This window comes from Conger conger, chromosome 2, assembly GCF_963514075.1.
Source record: "Conger conger chromosome 2, fConCon1.1, whole genome shotgun sequence".
Taxonomy (NCBI): Eukaryota; Metazoa; Chordata; class Actinopteri; order Anguilliformes; family Congridae; genus Conger; species Conger conger.
This window is the reverse complement of record NC_083761.1, coordinates 46,291,301-46,312,889: the sequence shown is the minus strand read 5'-3', so window position 1 is coordinate 46,312,889 and position 21,589 is coordinate 46,291,301. Positions and strand designations below refer to the sequence as shown.

At 41.1% G+C, this 21,589-nt stretch overlaps 2 protein-coding genes across 3 annotated transcripts; one reads left to right on the top strand and one right to left on the bottom strand.

Moving 5' to 3' along the window:
- Positions 1-3,758: 3,758 nt before the first annotated feature.
- On the bottom strand, positions 3,759-12,783 carry LOC133122398 (uncharacterized). Of its 2 annotated transcripts, none has more exons than XM_061232355.1 (6): positions 12,716-12,783; positions 11,291-11,489; positions 8,073-8,176; positions 5,044-7,974; positions 4,594-4,799; positions 3,759-4,401 (listed from the first exon to the last, which is right to left on the bottom strand). In XM_061232355.1, the coding sequence occupies exons 2-6, from the start codon at positions 11,472-11,474 to the stop codon at positions 4,290-4,292; spliced, it is 3,537 nt and encodes a 1,178-aa protein (XP_061088339.1). In that variant the 5' UTR covers positions 11,475-11,489; positions 12,716-12,783; the 3' UTR covers positions 3,759-4,289. The 2 variants fall into 2 exon arrangements, with proteins under 2 accessions (XP_061088339.1, XP_061088340.1); XM_061232356.1 differs by lacking the exon at positions 12,716-12,783 and adding an exon at positions 12,644-12,662.
- A 1,657-nt stretch (positions 12,784-14,440) lies between these two features.
- On the top strand, positions 14,441-20,275 carry LOC133122399 (prohibitin 1). Its single transcript, XM_061232357.1, has 7 exons — positions 14,441-14,586; positions 16,602-16,704; positions 17,191-17,352; positions 17,891-18,033; positions 18,125-18,241; positions 18,768-18,863; positions 20,032-20,275. The coding sequence occupies exons 2-7, from the start codon at positions 16,620-16,622 to the stop codon at positions 20,242-20,244; spliced, it is 816 nt and encodes a 271-aa protein (XP_061088341.1). The 5' UTR covers positions 14,441-14,586; positions 16,602-16,619; the 3' UTR covers positions 20,245-20,275.
- The last annotated feature ends 1,314 nt before the right edge of the window (positions 20,276-21,589 follow it).

Sequence of the window (21,589 nt, the reverse complement as noted above, 5' to 3'; positions counted from 1 at the left end):
GATGTACAACCCCTCAAATTTAAGCTTAAAGTCTACACCTTAACCACATAATGGCAAGACAAATAAACGAGACCTGATTGAGGGTGCCGTCCTTTTCATTGGATTACCATATTAATGGGAACTATGAAGGAGAAGAGTTGATGGTGGGTGTATTACAGATATAAACCAATGTGCCCTGCTTCCCCCTTAGAATGTGCTTCAGAAACTTACCATACCATTTTCTAGCAGTCTGTTTTGTAATTTCTAAAATATCCATATTTTTGCTAAAGCACATTTTAAGCATAATTGAAGTCATTTTATATCCCGGAGATCAGTGCCTGGAAATTTCTAAAGCCCCAATTTGGTGTTCATGGAGCTGACCAATTGTGTGGTCTCTGAAACCGGTTTCTCTACGAACAGATAGACATCACTCCCGATGGCCAGTGTTGCTGCTCACCCTCCTGTAATGCAAGACTATAGTAAGAAAACCTGAACTTATTGAAAGGAAGAAAGTATATATAGCAACTCAAATAATGCAGGATGCTTGATGGATTGAAGAATATTGTGTTTTATCATCTAACCTTCCTGTTCATATAATTTGGGTGCAAGATGCTATCACAGGCCAGCCTTCCTCCTCCGCAGCCTTCAAATGTATCCCCATATAATGGAGCGGGGGTTCAAACAGTTTGTAATGTTTCCAGTAAAGAACATGTAAAGTGAAAGATGAATCTATTCATTTTAGGATTCCTCATTCAAGCGACAATTACTTGAAGCCATTGTTACTGTACATTGTACATTTTATTATTTCTTCATAAGAATGTATGATATCAATTCATTTTGGCCACAGCTCTCAAGAAACAAAAATGGAAACTGCATAGTCTGTGTCCTGCCCCCTGCTCTCCTCCTCAAGTCAGGAGTAACTTGTTCCCCCTGTCCAATCAAACCCCTTGAGATTCTTTCAATTCTACTTCAATTCAGCCAGCAATAGTCCTTGCTTCCAAGACTGGCCTCCTGCCCAAAATCTGCCTGATTGTAATGGGAGGATAAGTCCTGCACTCATAAACATGTCAGCCAGCATAAACCGTAGTTGGGTCAAACATTTGTTGCCAGCTTTGCCACCCCAGCCACATTGCTTTTTATTTATTTATGGCAGCAATATTAAGTTTTCCAATTATCCTATTATCATTATCCATTCTTTCATTTTATTTCATTTTTATTTGTTTTATCTTATTAATTAACAGGTTTAATTTGATCCAATACTATATTATGGCTTTACGCCACACAAGTTCCAGGAAAGTTTTTTAAATTTTGAGGGAATTTGGGGAATCTTTAGATCTATGGATTACATCCATATCAAACAATCAACCTTTACCAGAGTGATGGAAAGAGTGATAGTTTCTATGGAACACTGGGACTGGCTCACTTGTGTTCACTGATGATGCACATAGGGCGGCCTGTAGTGTAGAGGTTAAGGTATATGACTGGGACCTGCAAGGTCGGTGGTTCGAATCCCAGTGTAGCCACAATAAGATTCGCGCAGCCGTTGGGCCCTTGAGCAAAGCCCTTAACCCTGCATTGCTCCTGCTTAGCCTAATCAACTGTATGTCACTCTGGATAAGAACATCTGCCAAATGCCATTAATGTAATGTAATGCCACTGCTGACAGCAGCACCAGGATGTATGCAGAAGTATACAGAAACATATTGTCGGCTCAAATCCAAGCAAATGCATCAAAACTGATTGGACAAAGCTTCATCATGCGGCAGGACAATGATCCAAAACATACAGCCAAAGCAACCAAGCAGTTTTATTGGGCCAAAAAGGGGAATGTTCTTGACAGTTCAAATCAATCACCTGACCTCAAATCCAATTGAGCATGCATTTCACTTGCTGAAGACCAGACTGAAGGCAAATAGCCCCAGAAACAAACAAGCGTGCTGCAGTACAGGCCTGGCAGAGCATCACCTGGGATGATACCCAGCATCTGGTGATGTCTACGGGTCATAGACTTCAGGCAGTCATTGATTGCAAATGATTTGCGATTAAATATAGCATATGATGACATTATTTCAGTTTGTGTTGATTTGTCCATTTACTTTTGGTCCCCTAAAATTCGGGAGACTATGTAAATAGGGCTGTAATTTCTGCATGGTTCATTCAATATGGATTGTTGTATTTCAATGTTTGTTTGCTGGAGTACATAACGAAAACAACAAAAGTGCCTGGCATCCAAAAGGCATCCCATTAATATCACGATGTTTGACTTTTGCTATGATGTTCTTACTGCAAAATGTTGTTTTTGCTTTACGCCAGATATGATGGGACCTGTTCAAAAAGTTATTTTGCTTAAATTTAAGATTGCTCTGACCCGTGGCCGAAATGATTTCTGGTTCTTTTTGTTTGACGGTTTTTTTGGGGGGTTTTTTTGGGAGGTGGTTAAAGCCCCAGAAAGCAGGAAATAACATGATCCAGCTCTCATTCAGACTTGACCTCCAAATACTGCAGTTCTGTAACATTTCAGGATAAGGCTGCATGTGTGAAATGGGTTGCTCTTTCATCACATCCTTCAGCCCACTGACATTGTTTTTACTGTCTTCTCACTGAAGGCCAGGCTATGTACCACCACAACATCAGAGACAATATTTGCCCTTCAAATTATATCTGCTAAAAAAAACAAAGCTCTTTTCAAACTTTTTATGAAATATTTTTTCTCAGATAGGGATCATATTAATTAATCTTTAGACTAATCTTTAATCATTAAACTTGAATATGTTCCAGCCCAAGTAAATGTGTGTTGCAAAATACATTTTTAAAAAGCATTTATTCGACATTTTGGGGGTCACATTAGCTCAAGAAATGAGAGTGGTTGTCCGGCAATCAGAAGGTTGCTGGTTCGATCCCCTCCTTGGGTGTGTTGAAGTGTCCCTGAGCAAGACACCTAACCCCAAATTGGTCCTGATGAGCTGATTGGTACCTTGTATGGCAGCCTATCGCCATTGGTGTGTGAGTGTGAGTGTGAATGGGCGAATGAGCCATCAATTGTAAAGTGCTTTGGATAAAAGCAATATATTAATGCAGTACATTTTGGCCATCATTGGGAGGAATACAGGAGTTACAAGGGGGGTTACACCCTAATATTCCAAAAAGATATAATGATTCAAAGTATTTCCCCCATACTTAAAATTAAGCTTGACTTGTTAAGACCATGTTCTGAATAGACCCCATGCTCTGGTATGAAATCTAAATTGTGCCAAGGCTGACTGTGTCCTTGCAGGGCACCTGTCATCACCTGGGGAAAACACTTTTGTTTCAGGATAAAAAAAGTGTTGTATAGTTTAGTAATCAAAATGCAGTATTTTACACCTCTTGAGAGCCATATTATTATTTCGTTTCCATGTGTCCTTTAGGAGTCTCCAAATGTCCTTTTTGGAAAACTGCCTAGACAAAGGTCAGAAAAAAGCTAAGAATAGTAACCATTTTATTTTGGGTATGTTATTTTCAAGCTTGTGTCAAAAAAAGGGGTGATACCTAGCACTTGTAGCATACAGTCACACAAGTACACATAAATTGGTGAATAAATGCATGACAAGCTATACTTCACCTTATCTCTTGCGATTTTGATTTGTATTTAAATGCCATTGTCTTCCATCTGCCGTTGAATTCTTGTAGAATATATTTACAAACTGGGCTAAATGGTCTGTTCTAATGATTGAATATGTTCTTATATCAAGTTGTATGTAATCATCTGTAAAATTATGAGAAGTCATGATTCCCAAATGTTCACTTTAAACAGTATTTTAATTTATTCAACAAAACAATCTGATGCAGGCAGCTGATTTTTGCCCACACTAAAATAATCAATTCAAAGGTGCCTGTACGTTCTGTCATAATATTTGAAATAATTTCCCAAAATAAAACAAAAACTTGTGTGAAAGAGATTAGTTAGCCCCCCCATAACTGACACCACATAAAATCAAGAGATATTCATTATTTATCAAAACTAGAAAGAGTAGCTTCAACAAGACATCCAAGTTCATGAGGGATCCGGGGATGATGAGAGCAACCACCATTCAAATCACCATTTTGTAATTACATATTAAGCTTTTTACATTAATTAATTTGACAAATAACTGTTCCTTGAACTAGTAGTATAGGATAAATAGTAGCAAGCTAATGACTTGCAATGACTAGTAAGTGCAGAGAATATAGACTTTTTTACTGTCACAGAAAAAAGGATTCCTATTTATTTTATGATTACATGCAATATAAAACTGTACTGTACAATTTGAGCAAGGTGACTGCAACCGAGTTTAACTTTTGATCTTGTCTTGAACTTTTGCATGATCTTTATCTTCTTCAATGCCCAGGAGTTCCAGTGCTTTAGTCAAGCGGCTGAGATAGGCTGAGTCTGGGTAACCATTCCTGGGACAGAAGATGGCACAGTTAGTACAAGCACAGCACCAATGCAAGACAGTCAAAGTCTTAGATATTTTATATATGTTTCTAGATCAATAATTTATCATGGGTGTTTCTAATCCTTTGGATTGAAAGCAGATTCCCATTCCTTCTCTGCCAAGAGAGAATGCATACATATAACTGTCTTTAGAGACTCACACAGACTTCCCTCCTTCCATCTTAGTCTTGTGTGGGATGCCCCAGATCACCCTTTCCCCCTGGTTGCCTTCTGTGATAGTGAAGGTCAGACCCTCATTGAATGCCCTCTTTAGCAGTGGCAGCAGCCTACGTGTCTGCCTGTTGAGTGGCAGAAAAGCTTCAAACACACCCCCTTTGAATGTAGCTCCAGGGTTGGGGTGGTCTTCCTAAAGTGATTACATAGAAGACAAAGGTTTGTTAAATTTGTTCTGCCATCAAACAGCAAACTGAAAATATCTTCCCTATATCCAAATTCTACCATGTCATTCAACCATCCATGATTAACTTCTATTTATCCTGCCCAATCCAAATGACAAAAGAATATTAACTTCAATTAATAATGTTTCAGACAGAAACAGGGCAAACTCCATCAAGTACCAGGAATGAAACCATAGGCTAGAAAATAATTACCCCTTGAATGCCATCAGGAATGCTGTAGGTCAGCTTCAGAGTCGTATCCTTGAGGTGCCCAGAAAGGCTCATGTTCAGCTCAGCGACACTCATGGTGCCCTTGATGCCCCTGACATTCTCAGCTTTGGGGCAGACCTTACAGGAGGCATGGTCACAAACACACTGTGGGCAGTAAGTGTTTCCACATGCCATTCTTGATATGGAGCTCCTGCTGGTCCCACATGGACATGATAGGCTATCTTCTTGGGTCTTGTTTTTGCCTGGCATTTTCCCAGACAAACTGGCACTCTGGTCTTTGGGATCTTTTCCCTCTGGGATCTCTAACCCATCTGGGCCTGGGGAAATATGTCTCTCTTGTGTGGTAATGTTGTGGAGTTTTGGGTTGCTCTTTGTATCAATCGTATAACCAAAATTTGGCAAAGATGTTGATCCGCTGTCTTTTGGAACAGGGACTCTCCAGGCTGCTTCGGTTGGTTGGGTCAGTGATGTGTCAAATTGAAAGTTTTCCCTGCTCATATTCCACTTCAAATGTTTGAACCCTGGATCTTTCTGTTCTGCTGATTGGTTCCCCCCTTCCATTGTTGTTCCAAAGTCTTGTTTCACTTCCTTCTGGCTGGAGTCTTTCTCCTGAAGGTAGTCTTTGCTTCTGTTGCTGAACTCCAGCTCACTGTCCATTTGTGAGTTTCTGCTATATTGTGGGCTATCTACTGACATGAGGCCCGTGGTTTTGGTTATGTCATCTTTTAAGAGGTTGTGGCCTCCTGAGGCAGTCTCTGGGGGTATTTGTGGTTTGTTTTGAAATAAGAGAGAGTTGGGAGAGGAGCCATCTAGATTCTCCTCCATCTCCTTCTTTCTCTGTGTGCCATTGTGGAAGACTTCTATCAGTTTTGTCATAACCTGCTCACACAGCTGATAGGGCCCTATGATGAAGATATTCTCACTCAAAGGGAGAATCATTATTTTCTCAAACTTATTCCGCAACTCCATGCATCTCAGCTCTAGCGTTGCATCCTTAGGGTTGGTCACTCCCAGCTCTGCCATTGACAACTCTTGTGTCCTAAAGTCTGCTGTGACTTTGGAAATCAGATTCCTTAGCTCCCGCTGGCAGAGACCTACTGTTGGGGTGTCTGCCCCCCTCAGGTAGACAGTGACGCTACTTTCTGATTTGCATTCCTTCACATGTAAGCCAGTGGTCAGGTTCGCAATCTCAGCCCTGTAACAGGCCTTCATGTACATCCAAATAGTTGGAGGAACCACTACCTCTACACTATAGACTTCCAGTGTGTCAGCAATGCTGTTTCTGGAGCTGCTGGTTTTAGATCTGTTAGTCTTCTCTTGACTGCCCTCACGAGTGGTGCTATCCTTCAAATCCTGTGTGGCCCTGACCTTGCCAGAGAAGCTGTTAGTCCGTCTCAGCTTGGATTGACTTGTCAGCCCTGACGATGGGATCTCAGCAGTCTGGGCCACTTTGTTTCCATATTCCATATGTTGCGCAGTGCTCTGTGTGTTACTAAACTGCATGGGTTTACTGGGCAGCAGAGCACTTGTAGACACCACATTTGACAAGTATTTGCCCTCCTTGGAGGTGGTGAGTTGAGGGCCAGGCCTCCCAAAGAGCAAGTCATTCCCAGTCTGATTTTGTCCTTGGTTATCCTTTAGACTGTATTCCCTAACGTCAAGACTTCCTGACCCTAACATTGGCCCAGTGCCCAGCCTGCACCCACTGTCTGACGTCTTCTTAGATGTTGCAAATAATAAGTCCTTCTGTGTATCCCCTGGTGCTGTTGTGTCTCCCATGAAAAACCCCATCTCATTTTTCCCAGTAGGCTTACTCCCTGTTTCCATGAACCTAGCAGCTAGTTTGTACTCCTTGCCTGCTTCAATTTTGGGTTTTCTATAGGGCTTATGCACTGTATCCGCTTCCCTAGAATCAATTATTGAGCCTGTGGAGACAGGGGTGGAAGCTGATGAAGAAGGCAGAAACAGGGAGTTGCTCTCATTGGAAATTAAAGGTCTGGTATAGCCAGCTCTTCCCAGCGTTGATCCACCCTCTGTACCTTGCAAGTCCAAGAAGAACTGCTTAGCCTCAGAGACATCGCTGCCACTTCCCACAATGTAGATGTTCATTTTGTCATTACTCAGCAGTATTTTTGGCAGTCTCTGCTGCAGGGCCTTAAAGGCCTGCTGGAGATCCTCGGTGGAGATACCTCCTTTAGGTAGCTGCTCTTTCCGCAGCTGGGCCTCAGTCTGTTGGTATAGCCATCCCAGATCCTCGTGTACCCGCTGCAGCCGCTTCACCTCCTGACCTGGATAACCTGTTTTTGCCTGCAGGAAGACAGTGGTGATATCCTGGGTGCAGAGGTCCACTGCTTCTACCTTGTGTTGGCTCAAGATCTGCTGGTAGTCCTCTCCACAGTGTTGCTGCAGGTATCGGTAAATGTCTGAGTCCATGACCAGGATATATTCCTCAAGCGGAGCCTCTTGCAGCAGGGAGGCTGCACCATCCTCCACTCCTCTGTTGTTCTCCAGAGCTTGGTCAGAGTGGTGACTCCTTTCAGAGTAGTCTGAACTTTTCAGATCCTGTCTTAAAGCTTGTCCCACATACCCACTGTCCTTTTGTCTCTCATTGCTTTTGGAATGGTAAACTGGTCCACTGGTAGAACCATTCTTCTCTCTTGGCAAGAGGGCATCCACTCTATCTTTTGTGCCTTCTGGCGGACGGGTAGCTACAGAGGCCTGTGGTTCAATCAGGTTTAAAAGATGGCTGATCAGGACCTGAACCTCAGAGTAGCGGCCTTTTATATTACATGATTCTTCCTCTGGCATGAAGCTGAACTGCACATCAGGGAAGCTCTGCTGTAAGCTAGACAAAGCCAGCTTTCCCATGGGCAGTCGATTATAGTCTACAGTCACAGCAAGGCACAGGAAGACCTGGATGAAAAGGGTGACAGAGGAAAATATGTTACTGAAGATGTAAGATGTACAACTGAAATGTACAACTGAAATGTTTTACTCTTTGGCCTCCATACCTCATCTGGGTCCACTTCTTTGCAGAACAAACTCACAGTAAGTTCAAACTTCTTGTCATCCACACATAAAATGTGCTTCCCATATTGGATCACTCTCTGAGACACTGCAAGACACATATAATGACTCAAACAATTGAACAATTTTTAAATTTTAACAGCACTTCAACAATTCTCTCGAGCAACTTGAATTTTCTCCAGCAGGAAAAATGAACAACGTGAAAATAAAACCAATTTTAGCCCAAAGTTCTAAAATGCATCAAAGTTGAGGTCCTCCCATGCTTGTTTTGTCACTGCACATATTATAAAATAAGGAACCATTGTTACTAAAACAATGGTATTGTAAAATAAAATACAAATAGAACAGTTAGTTTTACTGCTTTCACTGTAAAAAATGATTGAATGTAAATAAAAGCACTCAGGCCATATGGCTTAAGGGATAAAACAGGATTCCTAAGTATTTCGTATTAGAATGACTTTGTCCTTATTATGACAAAGTCATACAGTATGTCACAGTGAGAATTTAATTAAATGTGCAGTTCCATTAACAAAGCCTACGGTTAAAAGAAAGGACAATGTTTACAATTAAAGTAACAGATTTATCTTGGAAATTTGCATTATTATTTTCAAATGTCATATTTTTCCATTTGAACCCAAAAAATTCCCAGGTTTTTCGAATACAAAATAGACTCCGAAAACGATTAGCCCCAGTCATCACACACAGTGACCCCCCTCATTTTGCTGCACATTATGTGTGTTCCTCTTAGCTTTACACATCACAGTCTTCAGAGAACACACAGTGCAGTCCATATGTATTAGAAAATACATGTAGGAATCAAATTTTTATACATAGTTCCCCCATTTTTGAGGACCAAAGGTTATTGGACTGTTGGTTTCTTAGCTCCTTATGAATAATTAGATGTATTCAATAGCTGCCTTAATGCAGGTATAACATTACTTGTCATGTCATTTGGCTGACGCTTTTATCCAGAGTGACTTACAGTTGATTAGACTAAGCAGGAGACAATCCTCCCCTGGAGCAATGCAGGGTGAAGGGCCTTGCTCAAGGGCCCAACAATCTCATTGTGGCTACACTGGAGATCGAGCCACCAAGCTTGTGGGTCCCAGTCATGTACCTTAACCACTACGCTACAGGCCACCCTATATGTAATAAACATATGTATATGGGGGTTTTGATTGCCTTTGGAGTCTATTTGTCTGTTTCCGTTCGTCAACATGAGGCCCAGAGTTGTGCCAATGAAAGTCAAGGAAGCCATTATGAGGCTGAAAAATAAGGAAAAAAACCACACAGACATAGGCAAAAAAATTGGCTTTCAAAAATAAACAGTGTGGAATGTCATTAAGAAGAAACAGAGCACTGGTGAGCTCAGTATTTGCAAAGAGGCTGTTAGGCAGTGGAAGTCCCAAGACTGTAGTTGATGACCGAAGAATTCTCACCATAATTAAGAAAAAAACAAACAAAAAAAACAAACAAACAGGAGGCAGGCGTAGATGGCAGGCAGTGACTACTCTTAACAGAAGACTTCAAACAGATTTACAGAGGCTGAGCTGCAAGATGCAAACCACCAGTAAGTTGCAATAGAAAACAGGTTATTTAGAAGTACCTAAAAGAGCCTGCACTAAGGAAGCGATTGAATACACCGCTAAAATGTATAAAAAGGGATGTGATTCCTACATGCATCACCTGATATGGATGTACAGTCCCTTCCAAAAGTATTGGAACAGCAAGGACAATTCCTTTGTTTTTGCTATAAACTGAAAACAATTGAGTTTGAGGTCAAAAGATGTACATGAGATTTCAGCTTTAATTTTTATCTAAATTTGTTAAACAACTTAGAACATATCATCATTTGTATCAGACCACCCAATTATTCAGTGAGCAAAAGTATTGGAACATGTGACTGACAGGTGTTTCTTGTTGCCCAGATGTGTCCTGTTAAGAGTGCTTGGTTAAACAATAATTAGTCCTGAATGTCTACACTTGCTTTTTGCTTGTAGCTTTGGGTTTTGCTTGTGAAGACTGCATTTGTGTTAGAAACGATACACCAACATGAAGACCAGAGAACTGTCTTTGGGAAAAAAGCAAGCCATTTTGAAGCTTAGAAAAGAGATGAAATCGATCAGAGCTATTGCACACGCATTGGGGATAGCTTGTACAACAACTTGGATTGTCCTGAAAAAGAAAGAAACCACTGGCATACTGAGCAATAGACATCAAACAGGTCGACCAAGAAAAACAACAGCAGTTGATGACAGAAATATTGTGAGAGCTGTGAAGAAAAACCCCAAAACCTCAGTGACATCACAAACAATCATCAAAGGGCAGAGGTAAAGGCATCTCAACCAACTGTTTGAAGAAGACTTAGAGAGCAGCAATATAGAGGCTACACCACAAGATGCAATCCACTCATCAGTAGTATGAATCGAAGGCAAGATTACAATTTGTACAGCGATGCCTTGACTTCAACTGTTCCATTTATCTTCCATTTATCTAATACTGTTTCTGAAAGTGGAAATAGGTCATTTGAAACATTGAGAGAGAGTATGTAGCCTTCTCCTTCTTAAGACCAGGCAGAACATCCACTGCAGTTGGGTACTTTAGAAGGCATGGAGTTACTTCAGAATAAAAAGTTCAGCCCTGGAATTTTACTCACCTGACTCATTGAAGCCCTGATGAGTACATCACCTGGGTCTGGGCCTTACTAATAATCTTTTTAAAAAGTAGCAAAGAATAGTCCAAAAGGGTTCCCAAACTTTTGCACAGGGCCCTTTCCCTTTTTTATATATAATTTATAAACAGTAAAAAATGAAAATGAAAAGCAATCTTACTATGAAATGAGCAAAAAGGTCCCATGTTTAACTCTTTACAGGTTTGCTTTCGATCACATTCAGATTCATTGTAACAGATATTTAAACCAGGGGTACCTATTGACAAATGACTTAATTAACAGTAAGACTGGGTATCTGGCAGTAAACACAACTGTATGTTTATTCCACATCAAAATCCTCATCTGCACTTTGAACAGCTGTGTTTGTGTTCGTACCAGGATTTTTGCATTGGCAAAATTGACACCATAACTTACCACCTACTTATTTTCAATTAATAAACATTCTATTGTCACTACTCCGACTGTACCCCACTCCCCAGTCCATTTTCAGTCAAATTATTCAGTCTATGAACGTTCCTGTCCTTCACTGACCTTCACTGTCTTCAAAGGTGATGAGAGCGCAGCCTTGCATAGACTTGGGCAGAGTGACGGAGGAGATCTCCCCTCCTCCATGCCTTTTCCTCAGGAAGTGGATGCAGAGCTTGTCTGTCAATCGTTTCTCATCAATGTCAGTTGGCACCCCACACACAATCACAGTTCGACCCTCTCGCTCCATCTTGTCCTCCGCTTTCTTCTCCATGTTGAAAGCAAATAAGGTCATTAAAACAATCCACTTTGAAGCCCCCACAGATACCTGATGTTGATGCTTTTTGCCACAGTACACATTGTGGGGATATATTATTTGTATCAATAATATGTTTTTATATGGAATAGTTCTGAACCAAATTTTAATTCTGGCTTAATAGTAATTTTTATTTTTGTACACTCAGTGATCACTTTATTAGGTAGACCTGTGCACCAGCTTGTTAATGCAAATATTATGCAAATATTTAATCAGCCAATGGCGTGGCAGAAACTATATGCTTAAAAGCATGCAGACGTGGTGAAGATGTTTGTTTACTATTCAGACAAATGTCAGAATGGGGAAAAAAAGTGATCTAAGTGACTTTGACTGTAGAATGATTGTTGGTGCCAGACAGGGTGGTTTGAGTATCTCAGAAACTACTGATCTCCTGGGATTTTCATGCATAACAGTCTCTAGAGTTTGCAGAGGATGGTGCGAACATCCTGTGAGCAGCAGTTCTTATTGAGAGAGATTTGAGGAGATTAACCAGATGGGTCGAAGCTGACAGGAAGGGGACAGTAACGCAAATAACAATGCATTTCAACAGTGGTGTGCAGAAGAGCATCGCTGAACACACAATGCGTCAAACCTCCAAATGGATAGGCTACAGCAGCAGAAGACTTAAGTCTAAAAAATGCCTAATAAAATGCTCCCGGAGTTATGTCTGTGATTAGGCTATAACTGCTCTATGTGGTTGTCACTTAATTTACACTTATTAAGCCTCAGACTCTTGACTCCCAATTGGTGGGCTACTCTGATGTATTTAAAACTTCAGTTTAATGGTAATATACGCGATATTGCATCAAAAGGCAATTTCAAAACAACGAAATCAGCTGAAGTAGCCTAAATAGCCTCGTCTCTATGGAGAACGCGATATCAACAAGATACTGTATGAGTCTATGGTGTGGCCTAGCTATAACTGTTGCAGTAAAGAAATAGATTAAATGATAACGTAAAGTGTCTATACTGTATTTTAGTATTTTGACGCCTATAATAGTCGAATAGTTTTGTGAATGTATACGTAACAAGCATGAGTTTCACTACTATCAGTCATTATTAGCAAGAGAAAAATACATTTGATTAAACAAAAAAGCAGTTACCTTATGTCTCCGTCAGTACGTCACACATTTAACTATATGTAAATGGACAGTATATCGCTTGAAACAAATTACCTTTTTATTTCCTCGTACGCAGGTGCCCAGTGCACTACACTTCAACCGACATTTTCAAAGAACAGAAAGTGAAACACACTCCACCCGCACAAGGAAGGCTACTTTCTCTTATGAACATAAGGTGGCGCATCTTGATCAGGCATGTTAAGAAGTTGACCTCCCCTTACACTACATCCAGTAGCTAGCCTACCATCAAATCAGATTCTTTTCATGTTCGTTTTAAACTATTTAATACACCCATTTCAGTATATTAGATAGGTTTTGTATTTATTTCCCACACATTCCGGCGCTGGAGGCTACCTATTTTCCCATCCCGGTCCGGGATGTCGAATTGTACTTGGGTTAATCTATGAGCGAACTGATGTATCCGGCGTTCTCCTCCGAAACAGGTGCCCTCTTTTCGCGCTGCAGACTGCTGCTGAGTGCGCAGAGCGGCGTCGGAGGACAACCTTGTTGCTTTGGCATGACTTCTAATTGAGCATCTCCAGAAAACGCTGAACAACCTAATTTGCTTTTACTTGTAAATTACTTGTCCTGGTGTGACACGTTATTGCTGTGTGTTATGAAAATAATAGAGAAATGAGACGTACATAGAACCTACAGAAGCCTATATAATGTTTTTGTATTTATTTTTTTATTATTTATTATTAAGTAACATTGAATACAGCGCACATTCAAGTGACTTACATCAATCATTTTCGATTACATTGAATAACAAAAGCAAGAAAAATAAAGTGCCAGGGGACAGAATATACATTATCAAGTCAGAATATATCAATGATTCATACAAATATATCAAAGGAGGTGCACAAATTTACAGTTTTGATAGCCTTCTTGTTATTGGAGGAGAAGATCGTTTTCATGTATTGTCTGGTTTCAATTTCAAATATTTTAAATAAGGGTTTAGAGTTATTCAATTTGGATTTGTGGATATGAAATTTAGCTAAGATAATCATTAGGTTAATAACATAATATTCTTTGATTTTATTTCCTTTACTTTTATTGAAACCAAACAAAACATTTTCTAGGCATAGTGTGAAATCAGAGTCAATATTGTCAACAATAAACCTAATTAAGTTCTTCCATAGTCTTTTGGTATAAGTACAATGCCAAAACAAATGAAGAAGGGTTTCTGGGAGCACTTCACAAAATGAAAAATTCATATTGATATCCTTTTTCAACTTTACAAGATAGTGATTTGCTGGGTAATATCCGTGTATAATTTTAAAGGAGTCTTATTTTATTAGTCAATAAATACTTAAAGGGTAAATTCCAAATACTTTTCCAGTTAAGGTAATTTACAAAGCTGTTCCAGTAAGCAACAACATAGGGAATGGAAATAACATCATTTTGAAATAAACTGCGTATACCTTTGTTGTTGTTTTTAGTAGACGAGAAACATATCTGACCCACAGGAGTATTGACTGGATTCGGAACCGGTAATACAGGTCCTAAGCCTAAATAATACAAAAATACATAGTCAAGCTAACCCATTTTTTAATAAATTTAGACAATAGCTAAAATGAATTTAGATTTGTAAAGAATCCATTTTGGGGATTATTTCATTCTAAATCATTGCATCTGATGTAAAAAGCGATTGTACAGTTCTGTTCTGTGCAAGGCAATCCTGTACCTTAAACATCGAACTAGCGATAATTTGACTAAAGCAGTATCCATCTCTGAGTGAACTCTACGCTCTGGCACTAAAACAATCGAGCTTGCCTGAAACAAGGAGGTCATTAAACATCCAATCACATAAGCGAATACTAAACATGTCAAGCATGCGCACTAGTCTATGAAATTCACGCGCTGCCTGCCGACAGCCACGACACTGGGTAGTCGAGGTCATACTGATCGAGGTTCAGGATAAGGTAAGCAAGTTGAAGGACTATTACAAAATCAGACATTAACTACGTACTTAGTACCGCTATATTGAGCATATGTTATAACTTTAGGTAAAAATAACTAATATATCTGATAACATGTAATAGTTTAGTTAGCTATCGTTAGCTAACGCCCAGAGAATATCTAGTTAGCTCGCATGCGTTACAGTGAAAATCTGACGGCTAACATTAACTACAAGCTAGGTATTTGTTTCATTAGGTAAAAGTTCATTTCAAAATATTTAATTTCGCAAAATTGGCTATAGCTAGCTGTGGCTTGGAGAGAGATTCCAGCAGCATGTATGGACAGTGTCATTCGTCTAATTGGAGTAATGCTAGCTAATAGCCAGCTACCTAGATTACTAACAGTAAATTTAAATTACCTGTACGTTTTAGTTAACCTAACGTGACAGCCAGTGGCAAGCCATGGTGTTATTCTCTGGCTCGTATATGGCAAATTGCTACCAGCCATCCAACGTTACACAGGTTTTCACTTGTTAAAGCAATGTGAGAACATTTAGATAATGTTAACCTTAACTAGGCCGTAGTCATTCACTATGACACCGCGAATAACAACATTGCAATCGAAATGGAAATATTATTTTATTTTAATACGTGTTAAACGTTGGCTTGCAATGACGATAGCTAGGCCTACTAACAACGAATGTCTACATATTAAGCTAACTGGCTAGTAGTTATGCCGTACTTGTAGTTTGATTCTCTAGTTATCGTTACCTAGGGCAGTGGTTCCCCGACTCGGTCGTGGGGGCCCCTGTGTATGCTGGTTTTCGTTCCAACCGTAATTGCAGAATTTTAACAAGCAGTTAATTTTTCTTAATTAGGCGCTTCATTTTTCGAGGGATTGTGTGAAGCATTATGTCAGAAAAATAGCTATGCATGCCGAAGTATAAAATTCCCAAGTTCATATTGTGCTATATTTCAAACAACTGCATAAATATAAATATATTTTTGATCAAATGAAAGACTGAGGTTAATCAATATTCTCTTATTTAGGTTATTGTTTTATTTCATTAATGATCACCGCACAGGTTTGGCTCATTTTCTTTGTCTGGAGTTTTTTTTCCATGATCTTCCTGATGGTTAGTTTTAGTAGGCAGGTGTCCACATTTTCACCAATTAGGAGCATATTGATTAAACTCTGGGTTAATTTGATCATTTGCCAATTTACTTATTTTCATGCAGTTGTTTGCAATACATCACAATCAGCACAATATGAACTTGGGAATGTTCTTCTTTGTGGCTTGCATAGCTATATCTGACATAATGTGGCTTACATAACTCCTCTGAACATGAAGCACCAAATTAAGCCAAATACACAGGGAGCACCTCAGACTGAGTTAGGGAACCACTGACCTAGGGCCCTCGGCTACCTAATATTAGACAAGTAAGGCATAGTACCCTATGAAATAATTGGCCAACAGGGTGGAGCATCAGTCCAATTATCAAATTATTATCCAGCTAATACCACTGCTAACTTTCCAAAGTAATGTAGTTAGGGAAAATCGATTTTTTAGTTAAGAAACAAATGTATTCATAGAAACGCAATGGGAATGTGAGAGAAAATTGTCCCTGTTGCTGAGAGAAATAACCCCTTCACGCAGCCTAAAATTGCCTGCTGCAACTAAAAGCCAACTGCATCATCGCCAAAGAAAACTTCACTAGCTCACCATCGCCGAAAGGAAATAAAACGTTATAAAAATAAAAATTCCATACTTCAGTGCCATGCAATTGAATGGAGCCCTTCCCATTTTGAAATGAAACATAGAAAGACCTCAATATTTTGAGTTGTTTTCCCTGACTAACATAGTTATGATGCAGTGATGGGACCATTGATGAGCAAGATGTGTTCATGATTTTTGAAAATTTATAATAGGCTAATGTCTCCTTTTCTATGTATTCTAGCTATGTATTATATTCCTTAAAGTAACAATATGTCATTTGTAATAATGTAAAATTCACTTTGTGTTGGCCTTTTTCAACAGGGTTACTGGTTTACAGCAATGGCAAAGCTGTTTGAGTCCATTGGGAAGTTGGGTCTGGCCCTGGCCATAGGTGGTGGTGTGGTGAACTCTGCACTCTATAACGGTGAGTCCTGGTCCTGAGGCCACACTTATTCTTATTTTTCACGAAGTATAATATAATGGTACTATAATGAAGCAGGAATTTCTAATTACGTGATAGGGGTGTGATTTATTCTGAATGACATTCTCGAAGTTCAAACAATCATGGATGGATGCTGATCGGGGTTTGTAGATTTGTTTCTATTTCACATAGATTATATTATTATATTTTTCGTTTTTCAAGGTTCGGATTTGTGTTCCATACTGGTCCCAGGAGAGCAATTGCAGTTTTGGTAGAAGGGATTTCCCATGTGACATGACGAATTATTGGATGACATTGCAAAATGTTAAAACGGAGGGCTTGGAGAGAGGGGGGAATTGGGCTCTGGGGCAGGGTTAGGGACTCTAATGCATGATAACTCTAATCCATGTGGGCCTTTAAGTGACACGGAAATGAATGCATACGGAGAGGATGCAGTGTTTGAGTTAAAGCCTTTTGTGATTGTTCCAGTGGATGCGGGCCACCGAGCTGTAATCTTTGACCGATTCCGAGGAGTGCAGGAGACAGTGGTTGGCGAGGGTACCCACTTTGTCATCCCCTGGGTGCAGAAGCCCATTATTTTTGACTGCCGGTCCCGCCCTCGCAACGTGCCAGTCATCACTGGAAGCAAAGGTTTCATCACTTCCCATCTTTTTACAAGTGCTCAATTAGATCGACATTTCTGGAACATTTAAAGCATGTTCTCCCCATGTTATGGTCTCTCCCTCTTTACAATATTTGTGTCTTACTCGCTTTTTCTTTTCTTCCGGTCTGCTTTTTCTGGTGTCCTTCCAAAGATATATAATTTTTGTCTGCTCCACATTCTTCAGTGCAAAGAAAAATCTTGTCAGGGCTGCTGAGATTCTCAGTGTGTCACAACACTGTTCTAGTGTTTGGATGGGTCTCATCATCCTGGATATTTAGGTGGTGAAGCCCAATACGGCTACATAATAGACTGATAGGTCTAGGTTTATTTCCTCCTGAGTGTTATAAAAGCATATGACGATCTCCTTATGTAGCTGTATTGGACTTTACCACTCAAATATGGAGCAGTTGTAGCGTCAGTTACTGTGTAATTTCCCAGTTAAGAGAAAGGGCGGAGGGTAGGAATGTAGGAACTGGCCGCCTGGTTCGTGTTTAATGGGCTCTTTCCTTGCTCTCCTCCCTCCAGACCTGCAGAACGTGAACATCACCCTGCGTATCCTCTTCCGCCCCGTGGCGGGCCAGTTGCCGCGCATCTTCACCAGCATCGGGGAAGACTACGACGAGAGGGTGCTGCCTTCCATCACCACGGAGGTCCTCAAGTCCGTGGTGGTGAGCGTGCAATGTAGCCACAGCGATACCGGGGGCGTCCCGAGGGGTCTGAAACGGTGGCGGGGGTTGACCGGCTCTGTGCTTTCTGCAGGCGCGGTTCGATGCCGGGGAGCTCATCACACAGAGAGAGCTGGTGTCCCGGCAGGTCAGCGAGGACCTCACGGAAAGGGCCTCCACCTTCGGCCTGATCCTGGATGACGTCTCTCTGGTATTTATTGTGCAGTTACATTTGTGCTAGTTTGCATAGCTTGACATTTTCTGTACATAATTTTGAATACTGAATACGGGAGTAAAAGTAATCTATTAAGCCCAGTCTCCACCAAACAGCCGAGACGCGAGACAGTTAGAACGTCTTTAGAAGGTGTGAACTGTCCGGTTTTAGATCGTCGGCTCTTGGTGGCTGGCGTTTTGAAAAATGAGCATGTCAAGTCTTAAGCCCAGAGTTTTAGAACAGTTACTGATTTAACATTACAGGTAACTCGATTTGTCATGGAACCAGTCGTTTATTTTATACTCGGTGCTTTGGACGTTTTTAGATTTAAACGCCGACGTTCCGAGATTTCTGTAGTCGTCTTGTCTGGGCTGTTTGGTGGGGAATGGGCTTTAGGCTAATAAAAAATGTGTTTATAGATGAGAGCAAAATAATGACAGTAGAATGAGTTTGTTTATAAATGTTTGGTGTGGGGCTCTGGGTGCCGGTACAGCCCAGCTGAGTGACTGTTGTCCCTGCACAGACTCACCTGACGTTCGGGAAAGAGTTCACGGAGGCTGTGGAGATGAAGCAGGTGGCACAGCAGGAGGCCGAGAGGGCGCGGTTCATTGTGGAGAAGGTAAGAGCGCTGCCCGCTCTGCTCTGTGTGTGGCTGAAACAGGAATGGCATGCATCACGGAGTGAGGCACGGGGATGTTCACGGAGTTCAGTTTTCCCTGTGCCGACTGGAGGAGGAGATGCTGACCTTCCCGTTCGGGATTCTGTCCCAGTGATTTGCTGACTTCTCTTGGCTCTGAATTTCACGTGAAGGTGTATTGCCCTTGAATCAGTGATCGGATCTGGCACTAAACTCATGGTTTCTACGTGTCCTAACAAAGTTTTATTGCTTAATATAACCATACAGACCCATTCATTATTCATTTTTGCTTGCTTATTGAAGTTAATTGTGATTCAATTTGTATGACAGCGAGTCACTCTTAATAACTGTTTGCAGTAGTTAAGCTGTGACATTCAAATGATAAGTATTGACATAAATGGGTTTCATAAAGGACTGGTTTTACAAACTTTATTGATTGGTGCATTTGTATGCTGCACAGCAAGGCATCCTGACCAGATCACTTGCTACAGATGCAATGAAATATTGGCAAGGGGTCATTTACTGAACCATAGCCAGTTCAGGAGACCTGATTTTGGCCAGTGAGATTTGCGTGCCGGGCATTAAACCACATGCACTGCTCAGTGAGGGTAACAAATGTTTATGTTAGGTGTCTACCCCAAAGCACATTTACATAAAATACATCTTTATGTCGTAACCATTTAAAAAAATACTAATTGTATCGCTTGGTTTCTGAAGAACTTGATGTGTATAAGGTTACTTTTTTCTTTTTCTGAAATAAAAAGGAAGGGGCTAAAGTTATACAAAATCAGTCATTTGTGTCCTTATGCCTTCCTTGCATAAAGAATCCAGGTCTGAAAAGTCATACTTAACTTTGTATGTTTGGTGTAGACAATGCTTCAGATGATTAAGCATGTTTTTTGTAATTATTTTAAGACTGAAATTGATGTGTGGTGTTAAAAAAATAAAAACCTAAGTCTTAAACTTATAACCTGCTCAAACTTACATGATCCCTGAGGCCTCCCCCTAACCTAAGTCTTAAACTTAAAACGTGCTCAAACTTACATGACCCCTGAGGCCTCCCCCTAACCTAAGTCTTAAACTGATAACCTGCTCAAACTTACATGACCCCTGAGGCCTCCCCCTGCTCACCCTGCGCTCTCCCTCCCAGGCGGAGCAGCAGAAGCAGGCCGCCATCATCTCGGCACAGGGCGACTCCGAGGCCGCCCTGCTCATCGCTAACTCCCTGGCCACGGCCGGCGATGGGCTGGTGGAGCTACGCAAGCTGGAGGCGGCCGAGGACATCGCCTTCCAGCTCTCCCGCTCCCGCAACATCACCTACCTGCCGTCCGGCCAGGGGACGCTTCTGCAGCTGCCCCAGTGAGCCTGAGCCTGCCCCTGCCCCCACCCCACACCCCCCCCCCCCCCCACCCCCCCCCCCCCCCACCCCCCCCCCCCCCCACCCCCTCCGCTAGCTACCCGGCCCCTCCGACACACGCCCTCCCCCACAAATGCGCACTCTGTCCTCACGATGTAGACTCTTCACAGCAAGGCCAGGCGCCCCTTGTGTGGGAGAAGCATGAGTTTGTGTTGGGAAGACCGTGTGCGAGGACGTAACATGAGGACTAGCAGCGGGTGTAAGAAGAGTTTGCTGACGTTGTATCGATCCAATAATGTAATGGCATTTATGTTAATACAGTACGTTTCCTCCTGGATGTTGTCTACTACTTAATGGGTATGCAAATGTCGGGGCAGTGTTGTATGGGATTGCCTTGATTGTTAATGGTCGGGGTTAATGGGTTTCATAGAGCTGGTTGCATTCACGGGTTCAGTGAATTTCTACAGAATATTACATCTACCAGAGCCAAGGCTCCTGCGCATAGAATATGTTTTTACCAACGTTGTGTTATGCAACGTTGTGTTCTTGAACTTTAAAGCTTGCAAGCAAGAACTCAGCGACAGATGGCTGAAGACTGATGTTGTACCCCAAATCAGAGAATGGGACAGTATTGAAAATAAGAAAATAAAAAAATAAAAAATAAAGCAGTGATTTGACAGTATGAACACAAGATATTTCATGTTTTGTCTGGTCAACTTCATTTCATTTGTAAATATACATGAATTCCTGGCATTCAGGCCGAATTTTAGGGGTTTAGGGCTAGTGAGGTTAAATAATTAAATAATGATGTGATTTGAAACCGGTGATGTCAACAGGTGATTTGGTACAAAAGCGGCACCCAGGCCTAGTCCTTTAGGAGCAAAGATTGCCAGGCGATTACCAGTTTACCAACAAATGCATGAGAAAATTATTGAAATGTTTAATAATGTTCCTCAAAGAAAGATGTGGAGGCATTTGGATATTTCACCCTTTACTACACTCTATTTTGGTGTGTAAATGGACAGGATGCAAAAAGCTGATCCCAGCACTGCATCAAGAACCGTCATTCATCTATAAGTGATGTAACCACATGGGCTCAGGACTACTTTGGCAAACCTTTGTCAAGCAGTACAAAGCATAGTTACGAATGCCACTTAATACTATACTGTGCCAAAGGAAGCCTTATGTTAACTGTCAAGAAGCGCCGTCAACCTCTCTGGGCTCGAAGGTATCTTGGATGGACTATCACATAGTGGAAACGTGTATTTTGGTTAGACAAATCAGTATTTCAGGTGTTTTTTGGAAGAAATGGACGCCGTATGCTCCGGACCAAAGACGAAAAGGACCATCC